Source organism: Neovison vison, chromosome 4, assembly GCF_020171115.1.
Source record: "Neovison vison isolate M4711 chromosome 4, ASM_NN_V1, whole genome shotgun sequence".
Taxonomy (NCBI): Eukaryota; Metazoa; Chordata; class Mammalia; order Carnivora; family Mustelidae; genus Neogale; species Neogale vison.
Window position 1 is genome coordinate 194,491,017 of NC_058094.1, and position 13,535 is coordinate 194,504,551.

Consider the following 13,535-nt stretch of genomic DNA (forward strand, 5'->3'; position numbering starts at 1 on the left):
AGGTTTTAACTCTTATTAATATTCCTAAATGTTGGGGGTACCTAGGTGGCTCAGTGGGTTAAGCCGCTGCCTTCGGCTCAGGTCATGATCTCGGGGTCCCGGGATCGAGTCCCACATCGGGCTCTCTGCTCAGCAGGGAGTCTGCTTCCTCCTCTCTCTCTCTCTCTCTGCCTGCCTCTCTGCGTACTTGTGATCTCTCTCTGTCAAATAAATAAATAAAGTCTTTAAAATATATATATATTCCTAAATGTTTATGCCACCATCTCTTTTCTTGAGGGGATGATCTTTTGTAACCCCTCATAGAAGTAAAAAATAAATGCACCCTGGACCTTTGCTGTCTCCTTTCCCTGCTGTCATCCCAACAGATTGTGGCCAGACCTACTCTGTCTTTTAGAAAGAATAACCATCCTTTCCATAAATTTCAAATGTCTTTATTATTTTTTTAGTATTTAAATCCTTTAATACCAGAATACATGCCTATAACTTGCTTCAATGTTCTAAGAAAAAATGTGTTGTAGAACTTGCTTGGCAAACTGCCGGTTAGGGTCTCCTGAGCCTGTCTTCATATCCAGCTCTTATACCACTGAACACTGTTGTATACTCAGAAAGAACTCAGGAATGATATTTTATTTCTCAGCATTTCTTGCGCTCTCCCTAGCAGCAGAAAACCAATTCTTTGTAGCAATGCAAGGTTTGATCCTTCCCCCAGCAGCTTCTGGCTTTTGCTTTGAATGCTAAAGAAGGGTCCTAGAAATCAAGTGGGTTTTGTGCCTGCTCACCTGTGATGGGCTGGTGTTCATATTTCTTTCCCCTACTGCCAATCTTTCTCCTGAAAACTTGAAGGAAACCTGTAGAAACAAAAGAGCTGTTTTGTGGCTAGGGTTCCCAGGGACTTACCCTTTAAAATTCTGTAAAATTTAAGCTATTTTCTTTTTTTCCTTTTCTCAAAGGGGAAATAATTTGTGTCTCTGTCCCTCCTAAGAGAGGTTTATCTCCTTTGGAATTCAGTTTGTCTTGTGTCTTGGGGCTTCATGTTTTTTCTTTTCCTTTAAAAAATAACAGCTTTATTTAGATATCATTCACAGAAATACAATTCACCCTTTTAAAGTGTACAATTCAGGGGTGCCTGCCTGGTCCAGTCAGTAGAGCGGGTGACTCTTGGTGTCAGGGTCGTGAGTTCAAACCCCATATTGGGTATAGAGATTACAAATAAATAAACTTAAAAAAAATTAAATGGCGTGCCTGGGTGCTTCAGTCTCTTAGCTGTTGGACTCTTGATTTCTGCTCACATGGGATCTCAGCACTGCAGGATCGGTCCTCACCTCTGGCTCTATGCTCAGCAGGGAGTCTACTTGAGATTCCCTCCTTCTCCCTCTCCCTCCTCCATGCTTCCCCTTCCCCTGCACGCATGCATGCATGTTCTCTCTCTCTAAAATAATAAATAAATCTAAAAAAAAAAAGTTAAAAATAATAAATTAAAAATAAATAAAATGTACAGTCCTGTGGTTACAAATATATAGATTTTTAGATTTAAAATAAGGAATGATTTTATATTTCTTTCCTTTTTTGATTTTTCCAACTTTTTCTCATTATAAGGATACTCTCCTTGACTTTTTCTTTTTTTTTTTTTTAAGATTTTATTTTTAAGTAATCTCCATACCAGACATAGAACTCAAACCCCAAGATCAATATTCGCATGCTCCTACCTACTGAGTCAACCAGGCTCCCCTCTGTGACTTTATTAATCCTAAACAGGGTAGCAGAGCAGAACTCCTCCTCCTCCCTCTCCTTTATTTTAATTAATATCTTAGTGATTAAGTGCCACTTTGGGTTAAAGTAGATAGATGCTTTTCCTTTCTCAGAGTTCAAAGAGATATACGTATTTGTCTATTGAAAGGCATGGCTTGAAGAAACAATTGAATCAACTAGTTGTCATAAATAAATTCTAAAACCTATACTTGTTTGGTACTCAATCTTCATCTTTTAACCAAGTTGTCAGCAATAAGTATAATAAATTGCTGTACTTAGTTATCTTGGAATATATTTTGCCAGAAGTTTGTCTTTGTGGAGATGTTAGCAGATTATGTCACTCATTGCTAGGTGTTATTGGGATAATTTTCTCACAATCCCCGACCTACCCATCCAATCAGGACTAGGCAACTGGTGACACCTTACTTAAAATTTAATCCATGCTAAAAATTGTGACCTTGATTAATAAATAAAACTTTAGAGACCAGTAGTTGGCGTTGGAAGGGTGAAATGGGGATTAAAAATGAATTTTTTTAGGGATTTTTTTGTCTAGTTTGTGGCTGTTCTCTTGAGTCATTTTGGCTAAGCATTAAATGACTTGCATGCAAGATCCAGTCCATGTTTAGGACTCTGCAATTTCTATGACAGTATCAACCCACATGTCTCCTCATTACCTTTTTTTTTTTTTTTAAGATTTTATGTATTTATTTATTTGTCAGAGAGAGGGGGAGACCACACACAAGCAGCAGAGTGGCAGGCAGAGTCAGAGAGAGAAACAGGCTTCCTGCTGAGCAAGGAGCCTCATGTGGGGCTTGATCCCAGGACCCTGGGATCACGACCCGAGCTGAAGGCAGTGGCTTAACCTACTGAGCCACCCAGGTGTCCCTCCTGATTACCTTTTAAGGCCTGTGGCTCTACATCCAAGTGAGAGCTAGAAAAGCAGCATTCTAGATGCTTTGCTGAAAAGACAAAATCCAGATTATTACCTTATAAAAACTGCATTCGGGGAACATTGTTTGAGTTGAGTAGTTTTTCTAGATAGTCTTAAACTTTCAGCCTCCAGTGAGGAGGAAGCAGGCATCTGTATTGTATCCCAACAACCTTCATCCAACCCCTCTGCACGTCACTGAGTTTGGAATGTGCTTTGGCATGAGAATAAGCTTATTTTGAGGATCATTATGAGAAACAGTCCATGTTGTTTGGTCTATTTATTCTAATATATTGTCCATTAAATCACATTGTATACTTGTTATCAATAACTTCTAGCTCCCTAGAGCTAAGCCGGACTTCACAAAGTACAGTCTCCCACAAGACTGTCCTTATGTTAACACCAGCCACAAGTGGGGGTGGATTTCCAGGGCATCATCTTTTCTGACCAGCTGGCTACAAATTGAGGGGTCCTACTGCCCCACAGCTCTAAGAAATCTGGAAAGCACTGTACTTAGGACTACAGTTTTGTTATAGAAAGAGATACAGATCAGAAGCAACAGGAGAGATACATGGGGGAAGGTCTGGCAAAGTCCTAAGCACAGTTTCCATCATTTCCAGGGATCTGTTGGCACATCTCCTGGCACATCAGTGTGTGACAGTGCAGAGGATTCCCAACTAGGACAGCTTATCTGAGCTTTGGTATCTAGGGTTTTTACCCAAATTTCATTAAGACTGATTGATTGAGTCATTGACCACAGAGTGGAACTCAGCCACCACTTCCCTCTTTCTGAGGTAAGGCTGATAGCATGTGGCTCAAAGTCCTGAGCCACTAAGCATGCGGTGGGACTTTCTGGCATAGCAGCCTCCATCCTGAGTTCTCTCATTAACATTAGCTGTCAGGTGCTGTCAGAGGGCTCATCCTGAGTAAGACGGACACTCCAGCCGCTCAAGAAATGTCAAGGGTATAAAGGTTACCTCTGAGGAATAAGGGACAAAATCAGCACAAACCCCTGCTGGCTTGGTTTCCCTTTTCTAAGAAAACTGATAGCCAAATTTGGAGCCCACCTTTAGGTATGAATTTGTGCATATGTAGGCGTGTTGTTATTTTTATTTTTTAACCTTCAAGTTATGTGCCCATCCTAATTTTTTCTTTCTTTTACTCTCATTTCTATGCCACATTGTTTCATAGCAGCCTGAAATAACTGTTGAGCTCAGGCGGAAGTATAAATGAAATAATCAATAATCCCAAAGACCTCAGAGAAAACCCATTGTCCTGAAAGTAGAAAGCAGGAGGACTGGGAGATCCTGCTGCCTTCCTTTGGAGGCTCTGGGCTACCGCTCTGACTTTACTAGGGACAACTTTTGTGTTCTCTGTTGAAGGAGCTTAGCTGGGCTCCTAAACTGAGATTGCCTGACAGGTTCTGCTCTGCTACTGCCCCGGGGGCTGGATCGGGAAGGAACCTTTGGAGTGTGCTGTTTGCTCTCCTAGTCACTCATACAGACATTCAGCTGGAAAGTCTGTTATGAATCTGAAATGTCAGTATCTAGAGAACATTTTTGGTATCTATAATTAATAACATCAGCCTTAGTTTTACTTCCTGACTGTAGCATAAGCTATCTCCATTGGTTATGTCATTCTAAGCATCAGTTTCTGCTTTCCTGTATACAAATATTTAACTGAATTGAGATTTTTCTAAATTGCTTTTTCCTAAATTGGCTGATTTTGTAACTTTCAGCCTAACTCACATTTTCATTTTCTACCTATATATGTCAATCCCCTCTGACTATTGAGGGCCATCTGCTCTATCTGCTATTTCATTAATGTTTCCTCTGCCTTCAGCTTATGAATAAAGATGAAAGACTCTGCACTGACCCCTTTCCTGCCATTCTTGACATTTTAAACCAATTAGACAAAAATACAGCTTGTTATTATGACTCTTTGCCTAATACATAAGCTGATCTTATATTCTTATAACTGTGGTCTTTATCCAAGCCTATTTTGTAATGAAAATTTTTTCTGATTTCATCAGATAAGTTTGAGAAGTTCAAACATATAACATCTGTGACATTCTCTTCATCCTTCTATTCTGGAAATCCGTGAATAAAATCTACTATGTGTACCCAGCATGGGATTTTTTTTTTTTTTTTTTTTAGAAAAATAAAACCACAAAGCCAGTAGGCTTTGATTTGCACATCTTTGTGATGCTTGCTGTGGATTATCTGTTAATATTATACTTTTTTGTTTGAAAGTGAGTTAAAGTATATGCTAGAACTAATCATATACCAAGCTTTACAAAAGAAAAAGGAAAGAAAGAGAAAAGAAAAACTATTTTTTCTTAATTAACCATCTTCTTTCTGCTTATTTCATTTACATAAGACTTCTCTAATTTTAAAATTATCAAGTCTAGGAAAAGCAGAGAATCCAAATAAAGCTAGTCTTTGTTAGACTTGTTGATATGAAAATGAGAAAAGTCTTAAGCAAATAAAATAAACAGAAAGCAGAGGCAGAGCAACAAATGGTTTAAGTAGCTCCCCTTGGAAGAAGGTCTGGAAAGGAGTTTAAAAAGAGTTTGTTGAGGGTGGGGAGAGAGTGTGTGCCATAGACAAAAGACAGATCTTAATGGAATGAACTTGGGTAAAAATTAAAGGAGTTGTATGGGACCTGCTAGGCATCTCTGAGCCTAGAGTACAAGGGCATTCTGGAATCTTCATCTCTTATTATGGTTGTCGGTTGTGCAGGTGAACTTAGCTGAGAGTCCTCAGTACCCACCATCACTGTAGGAGAGAGGTTCCAGAACGGAACAGCCTGGTTTTAGTTACTTGCCATTACAGTGACTTTTCTTATTGTCCAGTCTATCCCATGCTGCCTCAAATATACCAAAGTGTAAATTAGGCTCTCCTAAGAAGAATCAATTTATGTTTCTAATGTTTCCACTCGAGTTTTGCAATTTAGGGTCAGTTGATAAAACTTATATTTGGCCAAAGAAAACCTTAAATGGTGTAGTATCCCTCTGGTTTAGACTCACAAATCTTTTGTGTTTGTGCTGAGCCAAAACCAAGGAGATAACGAAGTTGAGTGAGATATTTTTTTAGCCAAATTGGGTTATATCATCACAAGCTTGAGATGTACGAGCCAGAATGGTGACTTTTAATGAGCACTGAGTCTTGTGGACTGAAAACAGGAATAGGCAGAGAAAGTACATGTTCGGCCTCGGATTTACTGTACCAGTAGTGATAGGGTTCTTTATCAAAAGCATTATTAGGGTTTTTGTTTTTTCTGCTAACGAAGTTGTTGATATAGAGCTCGGAAATGTGTTTTCTTTTTTTTTTTTTTTCTTTTTTTTTTTTTTAGTCAAACCAGGCATATTTATAAAAGTTCAGTTTCCTTTAACAATACCTCTTTTATTTGACTTCTATACATTTCAGTTTTGCTGCAAGGTTCACTTAAACTCAAAAAGCAATAATTGAGATGGTCTGATACGTCTACCTTAGCTCTTTTATTTCTCTAGCTTTTATCTATCCACTTGCTACCAGCACGTAAATTTAAAGAGTTTCTTTTATATTTGCTGTATGCCTAAACTGTTGAGCAAGGTCCGTTTATTCTGCATGTCAAAACTCCAATATATCCCAATGCTGTAACCTCTGGAATGTCCATTCAGCTTCACAGCCCCTGGAAATTCCTCTGTCAGAACTTACAGAGTCCTACTTTGTACATGTACAGCTCGGTATTTGGACAAAGACCAAAAATCCTGGTACAGGTTTCTTGAGCTCCCTCTTTCCAGCCTTCTTCTCTCTAGTACCTTGTCCCACAGAGTGCACTCACTATAGTGTCCTGAACTCCATTCTTTTTTTCCCCTCCATCCAATGAGGTAGCTACACCTCATTTGGGTTTCACTTCCCAATATTGCATTTTGGAAATACCACCCAGCAAAAAACAGGCAGTGTATTATTTTCTTCTTTCATGGATCGCAGCCCTGCACTGTCCATTATCCAGTGTCTGAAAACAGATAAAATAGATGAAGCAAGTTATTTTATAGTAGTTTACAGGGGAAGGATAAGTGTGATATTCATTATTCTATCACAGATAGAACCAGTTCATGGAATTGATTTTTATCATGGTAACTTTTTAACTTTTTTTCTTCAAATGGATTAGTATTTCTAGATGTTTGGTGATAACATTTCCAGAAATGCCACATGGAATTTATTAACCTTCTAGTTATTAGCTCATTTTTATGTTATTCTATAAGTATTCATAGAATCACCAACAAACTTTATAAAGTTCCTCTTTTGAGCTCCATGTTATAAGAGAAGCTGTATGCCATTCTAAGAACAGCATAAAGACTTAATTTTCCCCTAATCAGAGATGAGAGGTTACAATTTACAACTCATGTTTAGCCCTTTAAAAAGTTTTTTGAGATGTATTCTGCATCATGAATTACCACAATTTAAAATTCTCAACATTTATATATTCTTCACAGGGTATATACTCTAAGACTTAATTTTTACTCCAAAGAGTTTTCATATCCCTTCAGAAGACAAGGCAAGCAAACAGTTAACAAAGAGATGATGGTAATAAACAGTGGAAATTGACATTGGCTGGTTAACAATAATATCCAACATTTAATGACCCATGCACAATTTGAACCCTGTACATAAATTATCTGATTTAATCCTATAAACAATTCTCTGAGATAATATTTCCATTTTCATCTTAAAAATGAGAAAGCTGATGATTGAAAAAGTTACATACTGAGTACCACAGAGTGCCAGCGTTCAAATCCAAGCCTACTCAGTGTTTCAGAGCCAGAACTTGTAACTCTCATATAGCAGTCCGGAAATGGAAATCGTGATAGAAATGGGAATCTTAAGTTACAGGTTAAGATTCATAACAGGCAAAAATCAAAGAGAAATAAAATGACCTCAAGGAAAGATGGTGTGTAGAACCACCCTGATTGGAGCAAATGTTACCAAAGCATATTTAAAATTATTGAGTTGGGGGCGGCTGGGTGGCTCATTCGGTTAAGCTTCTGCCTTGGGCTCAGGTTGTGATCCCGGGGTCCTGGGATCAAGTTCCTATTTGGGCTCCCTGCTCCATGGGAAGCCTCCTTCTCCCTCTGCTTCTCTCTGTCTCTCATGAATAAATAAATAAAATCTTTTTAAAAAATTATTTGAGTTGAAGAATAACAAGATAATAGCGTAGGAAAACCATGCTTAAGAGTTTGCCTCAGAACAAAAAGAAGGATGGATGTGATGAAAAAAGGATTGAGATCCTGGAGACCCTCTAGGAGACTTCTATATTGTAATCCCATGACTGATCAAAAACTGGACTCAGGGCGATGGCATTGGGAATGGTGGAGAAAAGTAATATAAAAGATAGTTCAAGAATGAATGAAACAAGATGGGATTGGGAGGGAGACAAACCATAAGTGATTCTTAATCTCACAAAACAAACTGAGGGTTGCTGGGGGGAGGGGGCTTGGGAAAGGGGGGTGGGGTTATGGACATTGGGGAGGGTATGTGCTATGGTGAGTGCTGTGAAGTGTGTAAACCTGGCGATTCATAGACCTGTACCTCTGGGGATAAAAATACATTATATGTTTATAAAAAAATATAAAAAAAAAGATAGTTCAAGTGAAAAATTTGTCAGAACTTGATTGCAGACTAAACTGAGAGGTACCAAAAGGAGCAAATCAAAAACCCTACCATATTTTTGTTTGGGAAAGAGGGTGAGGATGGGAGTTAACTAATAAGAACAGGAGTAAAGCCAGGGTAGGGAAGGATGATGAGACCCAGGTGACTCTGAGTTTCCTGCAAAGCTATCCAAATGGAGTGTTCTGTCAGCATTTTACAGTATAGACTTGGAGTTTTGATACAAGGACAGAAATGGAGAAATCTGAAATATTGTCAATATTCATATATTCCCTTTGTGCTTCTTCCCCAGATTCCTCCCATTCAGACTATAACATTTTTCATTAGCTAACTGTACACTTATTAAAGATAATATCAGGGATGGCTGGGTGGCTCAGTTGGTTAAGATCTGCCTTCGGCTCAGATCATGATCCCAGGGTCCTGGATTTGAGCCCCACTTTGGGCTCTGTTCAGCGGAGAGCTGCTTCTCCCTCTCACTCTGCCCGCCTTTCCCCCTGCTTGTGCTGTCTCTCACCCTCTTACTTTCTGTCAAATAAATAAATAAAATCTTAAAAAATAATAATAATATGAAATATCTGTTTCTACTTTACAGAAAGAAATTCTGGAACAACAGCAGCAAGAAAGAAGTGATAACCATTTTCACGGTATTTGTATGTTTTGCAATGAAGAATTTTTCGGGAACAGGTTTGCCCTCATCCATGTCTTTAAATATTTTTTTCATCTGAAAACACATCAAAACATTCGTAATGGTTATATAAATTAAGTTCTGTGGATTAGCTCAGGACTTTTTTATATATCAGCAGTAATTTTTTTACTATGCTTAACATTAAAGATGGACTGTAGCTGTTCTAAGCAGAATAAGGGAATAATTTTTTCATTTTTTTTTATTTTTTCCAAGTATTTATTGAATTTCCAGTTAGTTAACTTTCAGTGTATTATTAGTTTCAGGTGTGGAATTTAGTGATTTATCATTTACATACAACACTCCAATACCCAGTGCTCATCACTACAAGTACCCTCCTTGATCCTGTCACCTATTTAACCCATCCCCCCATCTCCTCTCCAGTAACATCAGTGTTTTCTGTATAGTTAGGAATCTGTTTCTTGGTTTGCCTCTTTTTTCCTTAAATGCCAAAAATAAATTTGTGTTTAATGTTGTAGGACTTTTTCAGTTGGCTGACAGGCAAGACCATGTACAACAAACTACTATAGACACACCCTTCTATAGTGTTAACACTAAACCTTTAGCAGTTTTCGATGTTTCACTTTTGAATATTAAAACTAATAAAGATCTAAAAAACAAAACTGGGGTATTGATAATTCTTTACTACTCCCAGCTGGGTTCAAAACCAGCTGGCATATTATAATTCAATTCTAAAGCAATTTCCCACAGTTAGCATAAGACTCTGCAGGTTAAGCAGCATCATGCCCAGCAAGACGGCCTCCTTTTTGGTTACCAGCCACAAGTTCAGTTGACCAACTGGCCAAAAATTCAAGGATTCTCACCAATTTGCATAGTTAGTAATTTACAGAATGACTCACAAAACTCTGGAAAGTGAGTATACTTAGGACTGCAGTTTTGTTATAAAGGAGCAGCCAAGTGAAGAGATATGTAGGGCAAGTTTTGGGAGGTTCCTGAACTCAGAGCTTCTGTGCGAAAGAATCAGGATGTATCACTCACCCAGCACATCAGAGTATTCACCAACCAGGAATCTTCACTGAGCTTTGATGTCCAGAATTTTTAATAAGCCTTCGTCATATGAGCATTGTTTCAGTCATTGAACTTAATCTCCAGATCACTCCCCTCTCTGGAGACTCAAAAGCACCACCTTGTAATCACATGGTTAGTCTTTTCCTTGACCCACTCCCATTATGGAGCTACCTAACGGTCTTGGGTTGAGTGGCCTTGTCAGCAGAACAAAGATAATCCTATCAAGGAGAAATTCCAAGGGTTTTAGAAGCTCGGTGCCAGGAACTAAAGACAAAGAGAGAGATTTCTCATTATACAGCATTTGATATTTACAAATGTATATGACTTAAATACAAGTCATGAAGTTGTAACCTCTAGGAACTGGGAATAGTTTTAGTGGCAACATAAGAGTGGACAATCAGAAAAATATCATTTTCTGCCTGCTTCAAAGAAGGCAGTCTACAGTATTAACCAAAAAGCCTAACACAGTAACTGACATTATTACTTAAAAAACATTGAGGAGAGGGTACTAATTTGAATTTAGAAAATGGTTTGGTTGCAGCGCTGATGTTTAAAACACCACTAATGAAAATTGGATTCTTCTCTAGGGCAGTTGGCGTAGAGAAAAATTTGTGCCAAAAGGCACTATGAAGTACTCTATGAAATACTAGTTTTATTCATAGTTATTGATAATAGCTAAGTGGTTAGCCAAAAGACTATGTTAATTATGAGATTAATAAATGGGACTCCTACATAGTTTAAAAAATCAGCAAACATTTTTAGGGTTGGTTGCTTTATTTTATTTTCTAAAGGAAAAAAATGATAACCCTAAAAACATAGTGATTTGGGGGCCACCGTAAGTGTCTAAATAAGCTAGATAAACTGTATTTTGTGTCACTGTGCATAGTCTTTTAATGGTTTGTGTACTAATGAGTTCCCCAAAACTGTCACCTTCATGTTATGAACTAACATTGTGATAACGAGGGTGCCTTGCTGGCTCAGCCCTAGGAGCATGGGACTCTTGATCTTGCGGTCCTGAGTTCAAGCCCCATGTTAGGTGTAGCAATTACTTAAATAAATAAATAAACTTTAAAAAATAAAAATAAAATAAAATAAAATAAATAAAAATAAAGTTATTTATTTTAAATAAAAATAAAGTTATGCTAAAGACCCAGTATGATAATATATTTTACACATAGGCATTTTTGCTATGTAAAACTTAGAAAAATTAAAATTTTCCTTTTCAGCATAAACTAATCAACAGACTGGTCATGGTGTATTCAGGTTATGGTAACCCTTACATATTCTTAGATGTGTTTACTGTGGGTTCCTGGTCTGTGTCTGATAGTGGGCTAACTAAATGTCTGTGATCCCTGGATGTACATAGCAGGACATATTTCCTTTTGGCAGTTGTCTCTTCCTCCTTCCCATGATGAATTGGAGAAGTAGGCAAACCACAGTTTATGTAATAATTTAAAGGACAGAAACCCAATTCATCTATAGAGTATATTCCTGTCCAGTGGAAGATAATGGGACTTTAACTCACTGTAAAGAACTATTGTGATTATATGTGTACTTAAGTACTTTATAACATATGACTCTTTCATAGCCCAAATTTATATTTTAGTGTTTAACCTTTGCATGTACTTCTGATTAGTGTTGTCATTATAAAATTGATATCCCTAACCTGATTTGTTTCTAGATGATTTGTAAATAATATAAATTGCTCAAATTCCTTCCTAGATCTGTTCTTTTAAACCACATGGCCAGAGAACATGCTTTCAACATTGGATTGCCAGACAACATTGTAAACTGCAATGAATTTCTATGCACTTTACAGAAAAAGCTGGACAAGTAAGTATTTTTTTTCATGAAACGCAAGCTGAAACTATTTTAATTTTGGACTCTTGACAATTTTTTTTATTGTCTGTTGTGAATTTTTTATGATTAATTAATAGAAGTGATTAATAAAATGGAATTTTCTCATTTCTCCTGTTAGAGGCATTCACATTTTACATGACAGCCTTCTTTTTCTCTGATCATATTGTCTTTTACTGTTTTTTTTTTTGAAAGTATAAATACCAAACAATGTACATACCATGTAACATATGCTATATAGGGTATGAAGCATATACTCTCCATCTAGCCTAAGACATAGAACAGGGATTCCTGGGTGGCTTAGTCAGCTAAGCATCCCAACTCTTGATTTTGGCTCAGGTCATGGTCTCAGGGTCAAGTCTGCTTGAGATTCTCTCTCCCTCCACCCCTCCACTCCCCCATTCATGCACATGGGTGTGCGCACATGTCCTCTTCCTCTTCTCTCTCTCAATAAATCTTTTTTTAAAAAAGAAATAGAACATTATTAATCGCCTTGAATTTTCATACGTGCCCTTCCTCATTAGTATCTCCACATTTCTTAATTTTGTACTGGTAATTCATTCATTTTTCAGTATAATTTTTCACATATGTAGTAAATATATTGTCAAAATGTTCTGTTATTCAGCTTTATGTGAGACAAACTCTGTCCATTCTTTGACCTTTTAGTACTTACTCACATTTATATATCATAACACTCTACTTTTTCTAAGTTCATACTCTGGTGACTGTGGATATCTAGTGGGTATCTAGAGCTTAGCTTGTAAAATAAGGAAGGAAATTTGCTAGGTCACTAAAATGGCTTTCAGAAATTGATCAACATTTCTCTCTAGGAGAGGACCCAGTATTTTTTCTCTCAAAACCTAGTTTTGGGGGGTTTTTTTTCTTCGTTTTTAAAATTTTTATTTATTGAATTTTAGAGAGAGAGCTTAAGCAGGGGGAGGAACAGAAGGTGAGAGAGAGAAAATCAAGCAGACTCCCAGACTCCCCACTAAATGTGGAGCCCAACACAGGGCTTGATCACATGACCAATATCATGACCCAAGTGAAAATCAGTGGTCAGACACCCAACCACCTGAGCCACCGAGGTACCCCTGTATTTTTTTTTCCAAATGAAATCTCAGCACACAACATTCAGAGCAATGACATTAAGAAAGAAATATTAAAAGCTCTGAGTTCAAATTCTGATATCAACACTACATTAAAACAAGTCCTTTCACTCTTACTAAATGATCCTTCATTAATAAAATAATAACAGATGTGCTTTCTAGCAAGATTAGCATGATCTTTTTTTAATGCCATAAATTATTTGCTGTTAAATAATACAGTTATTTCTCTGGCACAAGAAATGGTTCAAAGGGTGTTTAGTAGTGATGGCAAAAGAATTCGAAATTAAAACATCTGATTTCACTCATTTGAGAGTTTTCATGTAAAAGGGAGATTAGACATAATCTGTGTGACTCCAAAAAATAGAACTCTAATGACTGATAGGGGGAAGTTCCAGGCAGTATCATCTGTCAGACTTAGGTTGAGAAAGACGGTTTGTTAGTTAGAAAATGAATGTCAATAGAGAAGGCAAGTAACTTGACCAAGTGTCACAGCTAGTGTGTACTGGAACTAGGCATTAATCCCTGCAAATCAG

The 13,535-nt window shown here is 37.4% G+C and overlaps 1 protein-coding gene across 2 annotated transcripts in view; it reads left to right on the plus strand.

Annotated features, from left to right (window-relative positions):
- ZNF277 (zinc finger protein 277) overlaps positions 1 to 13,535 on the plus strand; it is a 108,613-nt gene that overhangs the window by 79,799 nt on the left and 15,279 nt on the right. For both annotated transcript variants that reach the window (XM_044246397.1, XM_044246398.1), the window contains exons 5-6: positions 8,921 to 9,012; positions 11,762 to 11,872. In XM_044246397.1, the coding sequence (XP_044102332.1) occupies positions 8,921 to 9,012; positions 11,762 to 11,872 (203 nt within the window). The remainder of the gene's footprint in view (positions 1 to 8,920; positions 9,013 to 11,761; positions 11,873 to 13,535) is intronic.